This window comes from Rhinolophus sinicus, chromosome 1 (genome assembly GCF_057876585.1).
Source record: "Rhinolophus sinicus isolate RSI-liver-muscle chromosome 1, RSI-T2T, whole genome shotgun sequence".
Taxonomy (NCBI): Eukaryota; Metazoa; Chordata; class Mammalia; order Chiroptera; family Rhinolophidae; genus Rhinolophus; species Rhinolophus sinicus.
In genome coordinates, this window is record NC_142501.1 from 133,109,402 (window position 1) to 133,132,249 (window position 22,848).

General features: G+C 37.3%; 1 protein-coding gene across 2 annotated transcripts in view; it reads right to left on the reverse strand.

The window, feature by feature from the left end:
• CUL2 (cullin 2) overlaps positions 1-22,848 on the reverse strand; it is an 85,622-nt gene that overhangs the window by 57,515 nt on the left and 5,259 nt on the right. For both annotated transcript variants that reach the window (XM_074324690.2, XM_019741741.3), the window contains exon 2: positions 1,039-1,179. In XM_074324690.2, coding sequence (XP_074180791.1) covers positions 1,039-1,157 — 119 coding nt within the window. In that variant the 5' untranslated portion in view covers positions 1,158-1,179. The remainder of the gene's footprint in view (positions 1-1,038; positions 1,180-22,848) is intronic.

Sequence of the window (22,848 nt, forward strand, 5' to 3'; positions counted from 1 at the left end):
GAGCCACTCACAAAGGTATTCAAACCATTCTCCATACCCTTGTGTTACACGCTGCTGCGGCGGCTCGGACGCCTGGTAACCGCATGAATAAATGATGGCTAATGTCCTGCCCTCAGCAGCCCTGCTCAGCTCCTGGAGACTCCTGCAGGTGGCTTCCTTTAGGGAGTCAGTCCATCTCACATTTGGTCTCTTCTCCTGCTGCCATCTGTTTTTCCCAGCATCACTGTCTTTTCCAAAGAACTCTGCCATCTCATGAGCTGCCCAAAGTAGGACCACGTCAGTTTTGTCATTTTGCTGCCAATGATATTTCAAGCTTAATTTGCTCTGAGACCCACTTGTTGGTCTTTCTGGCTGTCAAGGGAAGCCAGAGAGCTTTCCTCCAACCATATTCCAAATGAATTCTTTTTCTTTTCCTAGCAGCCTTCTTAACTGTCCAAGTTTCACATCCATACATAGTAAATGGGAGTATGACGGTGTGGATGATCTTAGCCTTGGTCTCTAAGGACACATCTATGGTTTTCAGGATCTTTCCTAATTCTTCTGCCTTTCCAAGTCTCAGCCTTTTCTTGATTTCTTGGCTGCAGTCTCCACTGGAATTGAGGACCCTTATCCTGCTTTATTTTTCCCCCACAATATTTCTCACTACCTGTTATTAGGCATTAGATTTTTAAAATATCTGTTTGTTGTCCATTTCCCTTAGGAGAATGAAGGGAAAGTAGTTTATTTTGTTCACAACTGTATTCTGAAAGCCTAAAGTAATGCCTGACACACGCAGATACTAAGGGCACAATAAGTATCTGTTGAATGAAAGGTTATCAAAGATTAATGATTGCCACATACAGTGATGAATTTGGAAATGTAAACAATAATATATTTTAAAAGTCACACTGGAATGATCTTCCATTTATATAAGCTTAAGTCTGTTCTCACTTTTTAACAAGTTTATCAATTTTAGAACATTTACCAATGTTCATTCATACATTTATCGATACAGTATCATCAATACAAGAACATTTATCAATGCCACTAAAAGGATACGAGAAGCGATCGTTCCATGTTGCTCTTTCGACGTATTCCAACATGACAACAGCTTTGATTGTCGTTAAAAGTTTGTTCCATGTTTCATCAAAATCTACTACTCTTGGTTTCAAAGACATTGTGCAAGTTTAGTGTTGAAATCTGCAAATTGAAAACAATAGTAATGTTAGCATGAGTTCTACAAGATCGGTTATTTGTTTTTAAAGCATTACATAATTAAATAGCATGATAGATGGAAGAGGTGAGAACAGAACCTGGTACATAGTAAGAACACAATAAACACTGGCTACTGTCTTTTCATGACTATCCAGAATTCTATAGAATATATGCATTCATTACAAAGTCTAGGAAATGGAAAGCTTTTCGCACAAATTATTTATAATCAGGGTATTGTTCCAAAGATTTAAAAGCCTAATTTCAATGTGTTGAGGATAAAAAGGTGGGACCCAGTTAGCCAAAAGGTCAATTCCCATCATGAGAAATATGCAAGAGACACTCAATAAAAAGGTTTTGGCCCCAAATCCTTAAAATGGGGAATGAGGTGGTATTCGGGAGAATATGAGAACACAGAAGAAAATGGAAGGGCTTATCTTCCTGGAGCATCAGTTTAGGTAAATAATTAGGGAGAAAATTTACATTTATACGAAAACAAAGAGAGATGAATTATAGAAAATGCAAAATTCACATAAACTTTTAACATAAAAGCTAAAGATTTCAAACAAACATCATGGTTGCTACTTCTCAAATTCTTAGGGTATCCAGCCCCATTCCTCAGGGAAAAGCACAGCTGAGCATGGAACCTCTGGCTCAGATGAACTTGACCAACCTAGTAGTGAGCTAAGACCCCTTTCGCCTAGCAGACAAGCTGTATTCTAAAAGTCAGCTGGTTCCAGGAACAAAAAAATCCCAAGATTATAGAAACTTGCTTAAAAAGATAGATTCCAAATCCTTCTCAATATCGTGTCAGAAAAACAATTAAAAGAGAAGCTCTTTAAAGTTCAATTTAAGTGCACAAGAGAATGCTTTCCTGGCACCTGTTTAACATCCTCCCCAATTTTCCCTTATTACTGGGACTGTGAAACACCAAGCTAGCGCATAGCCAAGGCCAAACAAGGAGGAAACATCCTTTCTCTGGTCTCCCACTGTGAGAAAAAGGGGAAAGGGAAATGATGGGGGGGGGGGGCGGTGCAAAAAAAGAAAAAGAGACAAGGGGGAGAAAACAGCTGAAAGCCCCAGTCCACAGCTGGAGATGGCCCTAGGCCCTTTTTACGTTTCTGTCCTGCAAAGAGAAAAGAACTCAAGAGGAGTCCAAGGAACAGACTTCAAGGGAAAAAGAAAAGGCATCAGAGAGAAGCCAAACAAAAGTCCAAAAAAAGGATGTGCAACAATGAATCAGCACTATCTCCCCAAGAGACCTGAGACTCCACCTCTAGGCCTTAAATTTCCTGTACTAACCAGTCACTCAATAAATTTAATAGCAAAAAAAAAAAAAGGAAAAAAAGAGAAGCATAGACTAAATGACAATAAACTATAATAGATGAAAAACTGTCCTGCCCTAACTAGAATGGATTAGCAATAATTTCAGTTGGGGGGGGGGGGATAGGGACACCAGAGGAGAGAGAGAACCTAAAGCTCTAGCTTTACATCAGGGAATTAACCTTAACTCCTTTCCACCCTTATTCACTACATCGTATCCAACTGTGTTCCTGAATATTCTTAAATTCATCCATTCCTGTGTAACCCTACAGGTTCTGGGATCAGGGCTTTAGTAGCTCTAGTATGTATTAATCTTTCATTTATCAAAGAAATAATAATAACTTAATATTCATATAGTGCTTACTGTGAGCCAAACACCATTCTAAGTGCTTTATATAAACTCATTTAATCTGCCCAACAATGTGATTGGGTAGCTCCTACCATTCTCTACATTTTCTAGATAAGAAAACTAAGTCACAGTGTGATTAAGAAACTTGCTTAAGGTCACAGAGCTATTTAATGGTGGCATCAGGATTCAGGCGTGTGCGGGAGACTCTAAGCTCTCAACCGCTGTATGTAACTACGCGGCCTTCCTAACACTGTCAGTGAGTGAATATTTAACTACTTGCCAGGCACCATTCTAGGCTCTGAGGATACAGTGGTCAATAAACAAAGTTCTCGACCTTCAAATAGATTAGAATGTCAGATCTGGCACACAAAGACAAGAATAACCTACCTAAACCAAAAAGTTGAGCACGTCACTCTGGTTCTGACGGTTAAAGCCGGCTGATGTTTTCCACTATAGACAGCTTTCAGTTTAACCGCACCGGCAACGTGCACACCGAACTTCCATGATTTGACCTTAGCCTCAAGCACCTCTACAGCTTCTTTCCCTTATGGGACTCCTTGATGTCATCATTCAGTAACTTCTCGCTACTTAGAAGTCACTGACCTGATTCACTCACCCTGCTTTTACTCTTATTGTTTCCTATACTTAAAATTTCTGCTTCCGTACCTCCACCTTCTACCCATTCGCGTAACCCTTACTGATATTAAAGCCTTGGTCCAGGATATCTGCTTTTAAGAAACTTTCCTGGGATCACCTAAGCAGGAAAGGTTCCCTATCGTATGTATTACATCAGGACTCTGTGCTTACCTCTACTGTAATTATCTGAGTGTTTCTTGAGGGTAGGAGTTATTCTAAATGTATACCAAAAAGTTGGCAATGTTCCCTTAATGTTAGTTTTCTCCTGGTATAAAAATGGGATCACATTATACAAACTGCTAGCTCAATTCAAGTTTTGACAGAATCTGTCATTGACTTCTCTGCTGAGACCAACAGACTGATGGTAGAACAGGTACATGTATAGTAATAATCCATTTTTGGATGGAACATTAAGGAAGCCACAGTGAGAGAAGCCACAGCAAAACACACTGAAAATTGACAAACCAGTAGCAGATAGCATGCTGAAATAGTCTGTTAAATTCTCTGCTTGTCAATAGAAAGCTCAAATAACTAAAAAATTTAAGGTCCTTCATTTTATTTGAATTGTTTAAACGATCATTTATTCATGGAGAATTTACGTAAGGATGTGAAAAAGAGAGGGCAAAGAAACAGGACCACAACCACTGCACCCAAGCTGTCAGACAACTCATAAAAATATGAGTCTTGCTCTTTATTCATGTACCTTACTAGGAACCACACATGGTCCTACACCTGATGTCCTGCCAGGACCACTTCCATCCCCACTCAGTTAAATTATGTCCCACTGAGTATCAGCAAAGTTCAAATCTCGCATTACCCCAACCTTCTCTAGCTTTCTTCTGAGTTCCATTCATGCAATGTTGCAGTTTTTAACATTAACGCACACGCCAAAAGCCCATGAGTGTTATGGGCCCAAAAAATAAATTCATAAGCTATAAATTTTTTAAAAAGCAAAATAAAACTTCATGTTTACTTATGTTCCTAGATAACATTAATTATATTTCAATATTATATTATTAATATTAATTACATTTTTAAATTTTTCCTTATATTTGAAAATGATTTGTAAATTAGATTTTTCGCACTAGAGCACCATTTCTAAATTGGCTGTCAATAACAATAAACTAAATAGTTACAAAAGTGATATATATATAAACATAGTTACCACATTACCCAGCAATTCTACTCCTTCGTACATACCCAAGCAAAAACACATCCACACAAAAACCTGTGCACCAATGTTCATAGTAGCATTATTCACAAATGCCAAAAAGTGGAAATAACTCAAATGTCTATAACCTGATAAATGGATAAATAAAATATAGTGTATCTATACAATGGGTTATTATTCCACAACACAAGGGAATGAAGTACTGACAGGTGCTATAACATGGATGAACCTCGAAAACATTATACTCAAGAATGAAATTAGTCACAAAGAACACATATTGCAAAATTCCATTTATGTGAAATATCCAGAATAGGTCAATTTGTAGAGACAGAAAGTGTTTCAGTGGTTGCCTAGAGATAGAGGACTTAGGGAGAAATGGAAAATGACTGCTAAATTAGGTGATAAAAATGTTCTAAAATTGTTGATGATTACACAACTCTGCAAATGACTAAAAACCACTGAATTATACACTTCAAATGGGTACACTGGATGGTATATGAAGTATATGTCAATAAAGCTGTTACAAATTTAAGAAATGAAATAAAAATTCTATCAAAAATTTCAGAACAATTTAGGGGCAGGCGGGTGGCTCAGTTGGTTAGAGCGCGAGCACTAGGCAATGGGGCTGTCAGTTCGATTCCCCCATGGGCCAGCGAGCTGTGCCCTCCACAACCAGAAGGAAGTCAATGAGCTGCCACTCAGCTCCTGGGTGGCCAGATGGCTCAGTTGGTTGGAGCACAGGCTCTCAACCACAAGGTTGCCAGTTCGATTCCTCGACTCCCGCAAGGGATGGTGGGCTGTGCCTCCTGCAACTAAAATTGAACACGGCACCTTGAGCTGAGCTGCCGCTGAGCTCCCAGATGGCTCAGTTGGTTGGAGCGTGTCCTCTCAACCACAAGGCTGCCAGTTCGACTCCCGCAAGGGATGGTGGGCTGTGCCCCCTGCAACTAACAATGGCAACTGGACCTGGAGCTGAGCTGCACCCTTCACAACTAAGACTGAAAGGACAACTTGACTTGGAAAAGTCCTGGAAGTACATACACACTGTTCCCCAATAAAGTCCTATTCCCCTTCCCCAATAAAATCTTAAAAGAAAAAAAAAGTTTAGAACAATTTAATGTGGAAGGGAGGGGAGAAGAGGTACATTTACATGGTTGCAAATTCTAAATTCTTAGTTTCCCTTTTACTTCTATGCTCTAGTCACCAGCTCCCACCACCAGAGGCAATGTTTATGTGTCTGGGGATATTTTACACACATATATGGTTTGTTATTCCCCCTTTTTATATCAATAACTTATATAAATGGTCTTTTTCCATTTGTTTTATATAAATGGTATTATACCACTCAATACTATATTCACTTAATAGTACATTTGTGAGAGTATTCCATATTAATGCATAAGGATTTCTTTAATCTTAATAGTATTCCATTATTTGCCCGTGTCTGAATCCATTCTGCTATGTTTGATATGACATATGATTAAGTCCTCTAAAATTAAAGTGCCTAGTTTAATATCAGTAACTTTAAGGTAAATGGTTTTTAAAAATGAAGTAGTAATCTCTTTCAACATAGACATTACCAAGGTTTTCTTCTAAAGGTTTTGATAACAATTTAAGTTACACTTGCTATACATATTTATTGATGAGAGAAGGAAATTGCAACATTATCATTATATTTAACTACCATTTATTAAATTCCTGCTATGCTACCGTGTTTCCCCGAAAATAAGACCTAGCCGGACAATCAGCTCTAATGCGTCTTTTGGAGCAAAAATTAATATAAGACCCGGTCTTATTTTACTATAAGACCGGGTCTTATAATATAATATAATATAATATAATATAATATAATATAATATAATATAATATAATATAATAAGATAATAAGATAATAAGATAATGCAATGTAATGCACTGTAATAATACCAGGTCTTATATTAATTTTTGCTCCAAAACACACACTAGAGCTCATTGCCTGGCTAGGTCTTATTTTTGGGGAAACACGGTATGTATATTATACATACAAGCATTACTAATGTTCCACCTCCAAGTCAGCAAAATCCAGACTGTAGGAAACTACTGGATAATCAATCAGATTTCTTCAGTAAACTATACACACACATAAGAGACAGAAAGAAAAAGAGAGAGGGAGAGAGATACACGAAGGGGCAACTGACTAAAATAGACTAAAAAGGCACATTAATCAATCACAATAAATCAATTACCTTATTTGGATCTAGATTTAAGCTCTTTTTAAAAAATTGTATTTATAATACCCCTGGAATTTTTAACATTGGTGGGATATTTGACAACTTCAAAGAATTAAATTTTGTAACCTTTATAATGATAATTATAAAATGAGAGTTTTTTGGTCTTTTTTTCTAATGAGTAATTATCTCTTAGGGACACATTCTAGACTGTCTCAGGAGTCAACAAATTTTTCCTGTAAAGGACTAGGTAGTAAATATTTTAAGCTTTGAAAGCCATTCACTTTCCGTTATAACTACTCAATTCTGCCACTGTAGCATAAAAGCAACCATAGACAATAAACAAAGGAATGGGCATGGCTGTGTTCCAGTGAAACTTGACAAAAACAAAAACAAAAACAGTAACGGGGAAGGATTTGGCCCCTGGGCCATATTTTGCCTGAACCCTTCCCAACTAACCCTCCATTGCTTGGTATGTTTGGCCAATGCAAGAAGTTGGCAACTCTGGTGAAGAATTTGGGGATAATTTAAGTGGATTACATTAAAAACCAAGAAAAGGATTAAGCAAAGAATTTCTAGTTAATGCACAGAAAGCCTAAACCATAAAAGAAAAAAGTTGATAAAAAATTGGACTTCATCAAAATTAAAAACTCTGGTCTTAGAATAATGCTGATAAATATCTTTCTACTAAAAAAAAAAAAAAAAGAATAATGCTGATAAAAAAATAATAAATATACAGTAAAGGTAATGGATTATCACTTATAAAGCTAATATGAAGATTAAAAGACAAAAGTAGTAAAAATATGTATAACTACAATAATTAAGGGATACACAAGATAAAAAATGTAGAAAGTGGTATCAAAAACATAAAATGTAGGGAAAGTTAAAATGTAGAGTTTTAGAATGTATTCAGTCTTAAATTGTTATCAACTTAAAACGACTGTTATAAATATACATACCTGTTAATAATCACATTAAATGTAAATGGACTAAATTCTCCAAAAAAAAAAGTATGGAGTGGTTGAACAGATAAAAAACAAGACTCATCTACATGCTGCCTACAAAAGACTCACTTCAGATATAAGGATACACACAGACTGAAAGTGAAGGGATGAAAATTAAAAGAAAGCTGTAGTAGTTATATCAGGAAAAACAAGACTTGGAAAGACTGTAATGAGAGACAAAGAAAGGGTCTTAATGACAAAGGGACCAATCCAAGAAGAGGATATTTATAAATATTTATGTACCCAACATAGGAACGCCTAAATATATGCAGCAAATATTAATAGATCTAAAGGAAGAAATAGAAAGTAAGACAATAATAGATGGGGACATTAATACCACATTTACATCAATGCATAGATCATCCAAACAGAATACCAATAACGAAACACCAGCTTTAAACAAACACTAGAGAAGACTTCCAGTCAAAGATGACAGAGTAGGTAAAGGCTGTGCTCACCTCCTCCCACAACCACATCAAAAGTACAACTAAATTACAGAACCACCACGCTTGAAAACCACCTGAAAACTAGCTGAACAGAACTCCTATAACTAATGATATAAAGCAGCAGCACCACATCAAGACTAGTAGGAGGTCCCCATGAGGATGACAGGGTCCAGCGCCACAGTGAGCTACGCAACCTGGAGCACCAGTGCTGGGGAAGAGGAGTCCCCAGAATATCTGGCTGTCAAAACCAGCGGGTATTCTATCTTTGTGAGACACAGGGCTGCTGGAGTGTGAGGCATTCCTCTTAAAGGGCCATGCATGCACTCACTCGTTGAGTGCCAGCACTTGAGCAGTAGCTCAAAAAGCAACAGGGACACTCAAGGAGGAACTGAATTTTCTGGCTTCAGGGCAAGAGCTAGAGGGGCAGCTCTGGTCAGGACAGAAGTGCTGCCAGAAATTGTTCCTTTGTTGAGCCCTCCCCTCAACAAGCCTGCAGGGGCAGTTGGGTGCCATAGCTGAGTCTCTATTAACTTGGCTAACATCACGTGCCCCAACTAGTAATTCCCTGAGATCCCGCACCACCCAAACCGTGCATCAGCCCAAACCTCTTTCAGCGGCTGTTCCTTGCAAGCTGCGGACCTCAGCCCATGCTGCAAACTTTCCTAAAATCTCTCAAAGGTCCACAAACCCCAAACAAGCCACTGCTGGCCTCAACCTGCCCTGTACCTCTTACTAAGCGGCCTCCGGCATTAGTGACAACTACCCTTGGTTCGCAGTATAGCCTCTCTCAGGCAACTCCAAGTCCAGCAAAGGCAGTTACCCTGTTTCCGCGAAAATAAGACCTAGCTGGACAATCAGCTCCAATGCGTCTGTTAATAAGACCCGGTCTTATATTATTTTATACTATACTTTTATTTATTTTATACTACATATATTTTATACTATAGTAAAATAAGACCGGGTCTTATATTAATTTTTGCTCCAAAGAACGCATTAGAGCTGATTGTATGGCTAGGTCTTCTTTTCCGCGAAACACGGTACAAACGCAGATCACTTCAGAGCTCCTACCAAGGGCCCCAGGCCAGGCACAGCAGCTGCTGACCTGGGCCTGCACTGGAGCCACTCCTAAGAGTCCCCAGAACCAACACACCAGGGGCTCCAGACCACATCAGAGCACCACACAATTAGCTCCATAAACAACATACCAAAGGGTAGACTTGGCAGGCACCAAAGCCCTGCTAAAGCAAATCCTGCTCTGTGGGGTCAGCTGCTGCAAAACAGCTTGTCCCCTACAGTCACAGCTAGTCCTCGTAGCCAGTCAGCCTGAGGGTCAATCACAGCCACTGATGTGCCTATAGCAATAAAGGCTCAACTGTAACAGGAGGGCACGCATAACCCACACAAAGAACCCAGCTCAAGTGGCCAGAGATTCCACACTACTGGGCCTCACAGGATACCTACAATGTAAGGCCAACCTTCCAAGACTGGGAGACATAGCAGATCTACCTAATATCTAGAAACAAGCACAGGGAGGTGCCAAAATGAGGAAACCAAGAAAGATGTCTCAAATGCAAGAACAGGACAAAACTCAAAAAAAAAGAACTAAACAAAACAGTAGCAAGCAATCTACCAGATGCAGAGTGCAAAGCACTGGTTACAAGGATGCTCAATGAACTTAAGGGAAGAATAGTTAAACTCAGTGAGCACTTATACAAAGAGATAGAAAACATAAAAAAGAACCAGTCAGAAATGAAGAATATGATAATTGAAATGAAGAATACATTAGAGGGAATCAACAGCAGATTAGATGAAGCAAAGGTTCAAATCAGCGATTTGGAAGACAAGGTAGCAGAAAACACCCACTTGGAACAGCAAAAAGAAAAAAGAATCAAAAGAAATGAGGATAGTTTAAGGGGCCTCCAGGACAACATCAAACATAACATTTGCATCATATGGGTACTAGAAGAAGAGAGAGAGCAAAGGACTGAAAACCTATTTGAAGAAATAGTGACTGAAAACTTCACTAACCCGGCAAAGGAAATAAACATACAAGTCCAGGAAGCAGAGTCGAGTCCCAAACAAGATGAGCCCAAAGAGCCCACACCAAGACACACCATAATTAAAACGCCAAAGGTTAAAGATAAACAGAGAATCTTAAAAGCAGCAAGAGAAAAGCAGTTAGTTACCTACAAGGGAGCTCCCATAAGACTGTCATCTGATTTCTCAATAAAAACTTTGCAGGCCAGAAGGGATAAGTACAAAATATTCAACGTGAGGAAAAGCAAGGACCTTCAACCAAGATTACTACACCCAGCAGGGCTATCATTTAGAATCGAAGGAGAGATAAAGAGCTTCCCAGACAAGAAAAAGCTAAAGGTGTTCATCACCACCGAACGAGTACTACAAGAAACATTAAACGAATTTCTTGAAGAAAAAAAAAAAGATCAAACATATGAATAATAAAATGCCAATGACTATGTAGACGCATCAATAACTACTTTAAATGTAAAAGGATTTGGGGCAGCCAGTTAGCTCAGTTGGTTAGAGCGCGGTACTCTTAACAACAAGGTTGCCGGTTCGATCTCCACATGGGCCACTGTGAGCTGCACCCTCCACAACTAGACTGAAACTACTTGACTTGGAGCTGATGGGTCCTGGAAAAAGACACTTAAATAAAAAGTTTAAAAAAAAAATGTAAAAGGATTAAATGCTCCAATCATAAAACATAGATTGGCTGAGTGGAGAAGAAAATAAGACCCTTACATATGCTCCCTATGAGAGACACACTTCAGATCAAAAGGCATATACAGACTTAAAATTAAGGGATGGAAAAGATATTTCATGCAAATTGAAATAAAAAAAGCTGGAGTAGCAATACTTATATCAGACAAAATAGACTTTACAACAAAGGCTACAACAAGAGACAAGAACACTTCATATACAACAGCCAAGATATGGAAGCAACCTAAGTGTCCATCGATAGAGAACTGGACAAAAAAAATGTAATACATTTATACAATGGTATATTATTCTGCCATAAAAAAGAATGAAATCTTACCATTTGAAACAACCTGGATGGATCTAGAGGGTACTATGCCAAGTGAAATAAATCAGACAGAGAAAGACAAATATACCATATAATTTCACATACATGTGGAATCTAAAAAAAAATAAAATAAAATAAATGAACAATTAAAACAGAAACCACCTCGCAGATACAGAACAAACTGATGACTGCCAGATTGAGGGGGGGGGGGGCAAGGCGGGATGGATGGATGAGTGAAAAAGGTGACAGAATTAAGAAGTATATATTGGCAGTTACAAAACTGTCATGGGGATGTAAAGTACAGCTTAGGGAATATAGTCAATATTGTAATAACTGTACGATGTCAGGTGGGTACTAGACTTATTGGGGGATCACTTTGTAAGCTATATAAATGTCTAACCACTATACTGTACACCTGAAACTAATATTAAATGTCAACAGTAACTGAAAAACAAATTAAAATTAAAAAATTAAAAACCAAAAACACATTAAAGCAGATAACAGATAGAGAACATCCATCCAAAGGCAATAGAATACTCTTCTCAAATGCACAAAAAACATTGTCCAGGATACATCATACGTTAGGTCACAAAACAAACAAGTCTTAATAAATGTAAGAAAATTGAAATCACATTAAGCATCTTCTCTAACCACAATGGCATGAAACTAGAAATGAATTACAAGAAGAAAACTCAAAAATTCACAGGTATGTGGCGATTAAATAACATGCTACTGAACAATCAATGGGTCAAAGAAATCAAAAGAAAATGTAAAATACCTTGTGACAAATGAAAATGAAAATCCAACATACCAAAACTTATGGAATGTAGCAAAAGCAGTGCTAAGAGGGAAGTTCTAGTGATAAATACCTGCATCAAAAAACAAAAAAAATCTCGGGCCGGCCCGGTGGCTCAGGCAGTTAGAGCTCCATGCTCCTGAGTCCGAAGGCTGCCAGTTCGATTCCCACATGGACCAGTGGGCTCTCAACCACAAGGTTGCCGGTTCAACTCCTTGAGTGCTGCAAGGGATGGTGGGCTCTGCCCCCTGCAACTAAGATTGAACACGGCACCTTGCGCTGAGCTGCCTCCCGGATGGCTCAGTTGGTTGGAGCGCGTCCTCTCAACCACAAGGTTGCCGGTTCGATTCCTGCAAGGGATGCTGGGCTGCGCCCCCTGCAACTAGCAACAGCAACTGGACCTGGAGCTGAGCTGCGCCCTCCATAACTAAGGCTGAAAGAACTTGAAGCTGAACGGCACCCTCCAACAACTAAGATTGAAAGGACAACAACTTGACTTGGGAAAAAGGCCTGGAAGTACACACTGTTCCCCAATAAATTCCTATTCCCCTTCCCCAATAAAATCTTTAAAAAAAAAAAAAAATCTCAAACAACTAAATTCACACCTCAAAGAACTAGAAAAAGAGGAAAAAAATAAAGCCCAAAGTTAGTACATGGAAGGAATAATACAACAGAAACAAATGAAATAAAAACATAAAAGACAATAGAAAAAAGATCAATGAAACTAAGAGCTGGTTCTTTGAAGAGATAAACAAAATTGAGAAATCTTTTGCTAGACTCACAAAGAACAAAAGAGAGAGGACCCAAACAAAATCAGGAATGAAAGAGGAGATATTATACCTGATACCACAGAAATACAAAGGATCAGGAGAGACTACTATGAACGTGGCAACAAATTTGATAACCTAGAAGAAATGGATAAAGTCCTAGAAACAGAACCTACCAGGACTGACTTACAAGGAAACAGAAAATCTGAACAGATTACTAAGGAGATTGCATCAGTAATCAAAAACCTCCCAACAGACAAAAGTCCAGGACCAGACAGCTTCAGTGGTGAATTCCATCAAACATTCAAAGAATTAATACCAAACCTTCCTAAACTCTTCCAAAAAAATTGAATAGGAAAGAACACTTCCAAACTCATTTTACAAGGCTAGCATTACCCTGATACCTACACCAGAGAAGGACACCACAAGAACAGAAAATTATAGATCTATATCCCTGAAGAACACAGATGTAAAAATCCTCAACAAAATATTAGCATACCATATTCAACAATACATTAAAAGGATCATACACCATGATAGACTGGGATTTATTCCAGGAATACAAGGTGGTTCAACATCCACAAATCAACCCATGTGATAGATCACATTAACAAAGTGAAGGATAAAAATCATATGATCATCTTAATAGATGCGAAATACGCATGACAAAATCCAACACCGTTTCATGCCCAAAACTCTGAACAAAGTGGATATAGAGGAACACAGGTACCTGAACATAATAAAGGCCATATATGACAAATCCATATTAACATCATATATTCTCACCACTATTATTCAACATAATAGTGGAAATCCTGGCCAGAGCAATGAGACAAAGGGAAAAAAAAGGCACCCAAATCAGAATGGAAGAAGCAAAACTGTCACTATTTGCAGATGACACGAAAAGCCCTAAAGACTCCTCAAAAAACCTGTTAAGAGCTAACAAAGTAGAGCTGCAGAATACAAAATCAATGTACAAAACTCTGTCATGTTTCTATACATTAATAACAAACTGCGCAAAAGAGAAATCAACAATCCCATTTAGCATTCATTGCATTCAAAAGAATAACATACCTAGGAATAAATTTAAGCAAGAAGGTGAAAGACCTGTACATGAAAACTATAAAACAATGATGAAAAAAAATTAAAGACACAAATAAACGGAAAGATAATCCATGTTCATGGAATAGGATATTGTTAAAAATGTCCATACTGGCCAAAGCAATCTACAGATTCAATGCAATCCCTACCAAAATTCCAACGGCATTTTTCACAGAAACGGGGGTTGGGGGAGCCAAAGTTTATATAGAACAAAACAAACTCACAGATCCACAGAACAGATTGGTGGTTGCCAGAGGCAGGGGTTAGGGAGGATGGGCGTGATGGGTGAAGGGAGTCACAAGGTAAAAAATTCCACTTATAAAATAAATTAGTCATGAGGATGTAATGTATAGCATGGTAACTATAATTAATAATACTGTAGTGCACATTTGAAAGTTGCTAAGAGAATAAATCTTTAAAGTTCTCATCACAATAAAATTTTATAACTATATATGGTGATGGATGTTAACAAGACATACTGTAGTGATCCTCTGGCAACATATACAAAAACTGGATCATTATGTTGTACACCTGAAACTAATGTATCAACGATATCTCAATTAAAAAAAAGAAAGACATGCCTCAGCATGAAAATATCTGTAAAATATATATCTTATACAGGGCAGACACACACACACACACACAGGTTTGGTACCCAGAATATATAAAAAACTCTCAAAGCTCAATAATAAGAAAATATACAACCCAACTAACAAATGGGCAAAAGACAAAAGACCCAAACAGACAATTCGGAAATACTCATGGCAAATTAGCACATAAAACATGCCCAGTATCATTAGTCATTAGGGAAATGCGTATTAAAATCTCTGTAAGATACCACCACACACTTATTAGAATGGCTCAAAAAACTGATAGTATCAAATGCTGAGGAGGACATAGAACAACTGAAACCCTCATTTGCTGCAGATGGTAACTTAAAATGAAATAACCACGTAGGCAGTTTCTATTTAAAGTTAAATAAACATACACCTTCCATATGACCCAGCAATTCCATTTCTGTGTATTTATACATAAGAAATGAAGACATATATTAACAAAAAACCTAAACAGAGATTTTTAGACCACCTTTATTTGTAACTGACCAAAACTGGAAACAATCCAAATATCCATGAACTAGTGAATAAAAAAACAAAATGAGGTGCATTCACACAATGGTACACCGCGGTATTCAGCAATAAAATGGAACGAATTACAGATACATGGACAACAATAGATAAGCTTCAAAACCATACTGCTAAGTAAAAGAAGATAGATTTATTTGGCTACATATTGCGATTCAATTTATATGACACATCGGACCATAATGTGAAGAAGACTATAGCTATCAATAAGCAAGCTTAAGACAGTGTCCACTAAATACCTTAAAAATTACCGGGCTTATTTCATTTTATATTTAATGGTCGTATATTTTTTTTATTAGTTTCTTTTTAAAACAATGTACTAGTTACACATTTCACCCCTCACAAGGTGATAACTCCCCGCCCCCAATCTATTACCCCTCTGACATCGTATATAGCAGTGACAATAAAATATTCTGTATCTTGATTGTCGCAGTGGTTACACTACCACGAAAATTGACAAAATTCAAAGAACTATATATCTTTTTTAGGGTGAATTTTACTATGTGTAAGTTATACCTCAGTAAACCTGATTCCCTCAAACTCAACATGTCCATCCTTTCCCAGTATTCCACCTCTCAGTAATGACATTATCATCCGCCTCACTCCTCAAGCTAGACATTTTATTCATCATTCTTCATTTCCCTTAGTCTCCTCTACAAATCAATCCAATCAATCAACAAGTCCTGCCAACGCTATCTTCTAACCATTTTGTGAACCCATCCTGTCTTCCCATTCCCACGGACATCACCCTAATCCAAACCACCACCTCTGACCCGACTAGTGCCATCGCCTCTTAAATGACCTGCCTATTTCTCTTTGCCCCCTTGGTCCATTCCATATACTGTGGCCAATGTAAGCTTTCCAAAATGCAAATCTAATTATACCTCCTTAAAGTCTTCAAATACTTTAACTTATAATCTTCAGTATGTATCAAATATTTCATTGTGTAATAAAAAATAAAACTGTGCTTTCTTAATCTATCACTCTGACACCTTTCCCATGAAAGTCAGTAACTACTAATATTCTAAAAACAAATATTTTAAAATCAGTTACCAGTTCTTAGAGAATAACTAGGTAACCTAAGGCAAAGATGAGAATAAAGAAGCAATCAGGAAAAACAAATTAATAAACTATCTAGATTTCCGATAGAAATGTTCTAAAATCTCTTTTGCTTGAGTTTTCCTCCTCACTACACATACTTCACTCCTGAGAACACTAAGAGCTGACCTGTCACTAACCGTCCTTTCCCCTAAGGATCGTCCTTTCCCCTAAGGATCGTAACTTTCCAGAGCTTTAGGTTACTATATGTTAACATAGCCTGACAAAATTCCCACCCCAAACATGTCTTTAAAAACAAAGTTACTAGTAATAGCAGAAATAAAAAAGATATAACTTTGCCAAGATCAGATGGATTTTAATTTGAAGTGACACTATTCTTGACTTAGACATTTTTCATATAAAGAAGTGCTCTCGATAATTATATTTCTGCAGGTAAAACAGTTAAAGAATCTCAAGGCATTTAATTTTAAGTATAGAACTGAGGCGGGTGCATAATTAGATAAATCTTTTACTTAAAATGCAAGCAATTTTAATAAAATGTATAACCATGCTCAACCTGATGAGTGTTACTATAGCTTAATCACTGATAAAATGTTTCAGTGTGCCACATTCCAGCTGCTTTCCAAAAGAATTATCAGTAATGTAAATGGCTAAACACAACATTGTCATTCTCTTCTTAGTAAAAAGAGAAAAAAGAAACGAAAACCACCGAATAACTTTTTATTTCAGTATTGCTATAATCTGCAATAAAAACATGGCCATTCCAAAAATTACCAATTAAATATAATAATGGGGCCAAGTCTGTATACCACATGAGTCTGTATACCACAATTAGTTTTTTTAAACGTCAGTAGGGTTGAGAGCAGGTTCCATTCTAGTACATAAAATAAGGAAAATACTTAAGACCCAAAAAAAAGCATGATCAACTTTGTAACATTTTCCATTTCTAAAGCTGCCTCTGGTGCACGCTGACCAAAAATGCTACTGTAATTTCATATGAAGATAGACTCCAAGAATTCATCTAAACACTCATCTTATTGTATCAAATGAGTGAGCCATTAGACATAGCCAAGAGATATCTTTATTTGGAGGCTCAGGGTACAATGCTTTTTGTTGCAATAAGATTTGAGCCACAGAGCTCAAAATACTCCACAAATGTAATTTCTACCATATAACTTTCTTTCTTACGAATTTCTAATATAGTTATGTTCCAAAAAAAAGAGATAGAGAGGAAGTTGGGGTAAAAAACAGTAAAGAGAAATACAGTAGCTTGTCATCAATCCCAGCTGGAAAGGAAGAATACCTTAGTCTAAAAAAAAGGAGGGCAGACAGTGGGGAGTAGGGAATGTATTTATAGTACAATAAATAAGTTATAAAAGGTATTTTGGTCCAAAATAAACCTACTTGACTAGAATTAAAGACCCTTCTCTCCTCAGTGAACTTGAGATTCTCCCACAAGTCTGAACAGACTGTACTTCAACTTTTTACATCGCTCTTATCAGCATGAAGTTTAATATCTTTTTACTTGCTTTCTCACTTTTTTCTTTTTTCAATAATCTAGGCAAGAATTCAAGGCACCAACTAGCCTTAAAAAGTAATTATTCTCATATACGTCTCTCAGATGAGTTAGAGAACTTGAATTTGTCTTAGTCCCTCATGGGTAGGCAAGCCCACCTGGCATGCAGGCCAAAGCTGTGACCAACCAGCCCTTTCACAAGTAATCAAAACATTCAGAGCTCTTCTTTTTTTCTATGCCTGACCTTCTATCCAAATATTAAAAAGGGTTCTCTAGCCACCCTCTCTTTGTACTACCCAGTGACTTGCAATGTTTGTTATCCTATTCTTTTGAAAGCTAAATTAAGTCACCCATATATGAAAAACCTTGGATTTAAATCTTTTCTCACAAATGTTAGGCTAAGATGCTAAGTTTAGTGGTAATTTTCCTTGCTTTATCTGAGTTGTTTTCTTTTTTCTTTTCTTGGTTATGGTGTTACACTGCTTTTATGGAGGAAGGGGATCACACTCTAACCAGTTTCTAGCGGTGTTTTATTGAATGTAATAAAATCCAGAATCCTTGCTTCACCTTCCAATTCTTATCAACTTTATTTATCACTATTTCTCAACTGGTCTGGCGCAAATTAATCTCTGTGCCAGATTCTATATAACATATTAATTCCCACTTACGTCCTGGCACTGCTATAGAAGACACAGACATAGAGGATAAAAATATATTATCCAGCTAAGGCAGATACATACCAACTGTGCGGATTACTTTGTGTTTAAAATCCCCAAGACAGTTTGCAGTATGGACAACACAACCTCTTACAGTCCCATTCTTTCACTTAAGTGTCCTTTAACGTAAAGAATCAAGACAACCCAATAAAGCAAGTTACAAGAATGAATTTGACATAATGACACCATTTTCCCACAGGAGGGGCACTCAGCAGGATGTACTCTGCCAATTCTGTACCATCATCATAACAGCGTCTAATTACAGAGTTGTGAATAAAATAATAAAGCAACCCTTTATTAACCACATATATTCAAGAAACTATGCTAAACACATTATATACATTATCGCATTAACTCCTCTGAATAGCCCTAAAATAGCTACTATTATTCTCCTTGTTTTAAAGATGACAGACTGACATTTAGCAAATTAGGGTAAAATACACAGAACTACTAACTACCAAAGCCAGAATTTGAACCCGGATCTACCTGGCTTCAAACAGAAAGCTCTTATTCGCTGCCCTCTACTGCGCTTTTTATTATTTGCCAGTCGTAGAAACTAGAGTTGGCTCAGAGGAAATGGACGGATCTACGATAGTACAGCCCCCTAGAAGGCACGTCGCACCCAAAAAGCCTTAGGGCGGCCGAGGAAGTTTCTGCTAAATGTTAAAACATTAAAAAGAAAAAATTTTGGTCTCAAAATGAGAAGTTTGTGAGCCAAGAAACGAATCCTCTAAATTGGCTCTGTCGATGACACTGTGATCCTAGGCTAGATGCTCTTTCGTTTTCTCCATCCGCACAACATGAAAATAGTATAAAACACAGTATTTATAAATACATTTCAGGTTCACTGGACAAAGCTAAGATTAGGTAGCATTACTTTCTACTCTTCTCTTTAATTCTCCTTTTCCGTCCATGCTTTTGAACCTAATGAAGACCAAAACTGGACTGCTGCTGAACTCTCTATGCCTTCACTCTCTCATACGTTATTGCCGTATTACCCATTAAAAGGCTTTCTTTCATTCCATTTTTCTCATAAGCAGCTCACTTTAATGTTTCTCTGTTTCAGACAGAGAACAATGCAATCCCTTTCATCATAAGGCCATACAATTTCCTTCATCCTTGATTATCTTTTTTATAACTGCATTTTTTTAGCCCTCTAAAAATTAAATTTCAAGCTCGTCGACGTTTGCAGCTATCTATCTGTAAGTGCCAATATTAAGCCATCTATTGGTAACCCAGGCAAAATATACTGTCCTTACTTACACTACATACAAAAATTAATCAAAATGGATCAAAGACCTGTATTTAAGAGCTAAAACTATAAAACTCTTAAAACACATAAAAAAAGCTTTGTGACAATGGATTTATCAATGATTTCTTGGCTATGATGCCAAAAGCACAGGTAACAAAAGAAAAATCACAGATAAATTGGTCTTTATCAAAATTTTACAACTTTCATTCATTAAAGGACACTACCAAGAGAGTGAAATGACAACCCACAGGATGGGAGAAAATATTTGCAGATCATATGTCTGATAAGAGTATATAGAGAACTATACCTCCACAACAACAAAAATCCAATTTAAAGGGACTTGAGGGGCCGCTGGATGGCTCTGAACAACAGGGTTGCCGGTTCAATTCCCACATGGGCCAGTGAGCTGCGCCCTCCACCAGACTGAAGGACAACGACTTGGCGCTGATGGGCCCTGGAGAAACACACTGGTCCCCAATAAAATTTATTTTTTTTTAAATGGGGAAAAGATTTGAATTGACATTTAAAAATAAAAAAAATAAAATAAAAAAACTTGATAGACATTCCTCCAAAGAAGATACACAAATGGCCAATAGCACATGAAGAGATGTGCAACATCACAAGTGCTTAGGGAAACATAAATCCAAACCAAGTGATACCACTTCATACTCAATAAGATAGCTGTTATCAAAACAAACAAAAAATGGAAAATAACTAACGTTGGAGAAGATATGGAGAAACTGGAACCCTAGAACATTGCTGGCGGGAACATGAAACGGTACCGCCACTATGGAAACCAGTTTAACAGGTCCTCAAAAAGCTAAACACAAAATTATCCTATGCATCCAGCAACTGCACTCCAGAGACTGGAAAAGATGCGTGTGCTCCAATATTCACTTCAGCATTATTCACAACAGCCAAAAGGTGGAAACAACTCAAGTGCCCATCAACAGAAGAATGGATAACCAAAATGTGGTACACACAATAAATGGAGTATTATTCAGTCATAGAAAAGTTCTGACACATGCTACAACAGGGATGAACGCTGAAGACATTATATCAAACCAAAAAAGCAAGACACAAAGGACAAATATTTTATGATCCTACTTATATGAGGTATCTACAATAGGCAAATTCATAAAGACAAAAAGTAGATTAGCAGTTACCAAAGTATTGGCGGGCACGAGGAGTTACTGCTTAAAGGCTGTAGTTTCTATTCAGGGAACTGAAAACGTTTTGGAAATAGATGGTGGTGACAGGGACACTGTGAGTGCAGTTAATGCCAGTGAACTGCACACTTAAAAAATCAATAAAATGGTAAATTTTACGTTACATATATTTTACCACACACACACAAAAATACAAAATAAAAAAGCAACTGTCCTTATTCTAAGCACTTAAATGGACCAAAAAATTCTGACGCAAAAGAAAGTATCTAAATCTCAGTGCAAACTGCTCTCTAAAAAACTTTAAATGGATGCTTAATAATCAAAACAATACTTAAAACTATGAAGACAAAATATCATTATTTTTGGTTCAGACAGACCAAAGGAGAACTGCTTTGAGATATAGCTTAAATTTTCCATGGCTGAGGATTACTTGGCTATCTTTTCCTGTTGTCACAGTATTCATTATTTTGGTAACTTCATACTACTTCTATGATTATTATGACTATTAGAAAAGTATGCTCTATTCTCACTATCAGAAAATACCAGTTATAAATCAAAGGGGACAACTAGCATACACTCTACAGTGTTTGACTAGAATAGTTATCAGTATAAACTCATGGTTTTTAATACACACAAACAGATAAAAAGATATAGAAATAAACAGATGTTTATGTATGCATGGATTAATATACATACATATACAGAGGGTGTCAAAAAATGTATACACATTTTAAGAAAGGAAAAAACTATTAAAATTGTAATACTCAATATATACTGATAACAAAAGATGAATACAAGTCACGTTTGACTTCTGCAATTACAAGAGGTGCTCAGAGTGGTTACCATCAGCGTCCAGACACTTCTGATTACGGAGAACTACTGCTTGAGCCACGCTGACCAAAGCGTCCACTTGTATACATTTTTTGGCACCCCCCCACCCCGTATTTCTAGCCCTACCACTGAGAGGGCCTAGGAGCAACGACAGCCCAGTGACAATGAGCACACATAGCATCCAGATCTTGGTTTCTAAATACCATTCTCCAACAAGGAATCAGAGCTTCTTGGAAAAATGATTGATTTCAGGGCTAACGAAGATGAAACAAGTTGAAAACACAGAGAGTCAACCTGAAGGCCAGCCATCCTGGAACAATCTGAGCAACACCACAAATAATGATAGTATTAGATTATAAACCATAGAATGAAACAAATATCTATAACAATACTGCCATAAACAAATTGCTAAATAAATAAGTGCAGAGAGGGGGCTGTTCTCCCTTACAGAAAAATTCCAACTAATAAATGTAGAAGGAAATTAGAAAAATATAAAATCACCATCAAGCAAACCCCAATAAATTGTCTAACAAAGAATGCTGAAATGAGTGAGCAAAAGCTTTAGAAGAACAGGATACCTGCATAGTTTCAATGAATCTCCCCAAGATAGCAAGTAGTTACAAAGAGAAAAAATACTAATTTTACAAGTGGAGAATTTTGGCAGACATGACGTTAACCAAACGAGTTAACACCATCTCTAAGAGGATGTACTGACAGCCTGGACCCTCTGATATAATGCACCGAGTAGGACTCAACATCACTTCCGTATGCAGTATTTTCCCAAAAATGCATGACCTCAAACTAATAATGAGAAAACATCAGACAATTCAAATTGCGAGACATTCTACAAAATAACTGATCACACTCATCATAACTGTGCAGGTCACAAAAGATGAGAAAAGATTGTCAGATCAGAAGAGACCAGGGAGACTCAACCAAATGCCATGTCTGATCCTGGATAAAATCCAGAAACACAAAAAGGACATTAGCGGGAGAACTGGTGAGAGTCAAGTAAGGTCAGTAGTTTAGTTCATAGTATTGTACCACTGTTGAATTTCCTGGTTTTGAACATTGTGTTCTGGTTGACAGAAGTTGTTAACATTAGGAAAAGCTGGGTGAAGGGTAT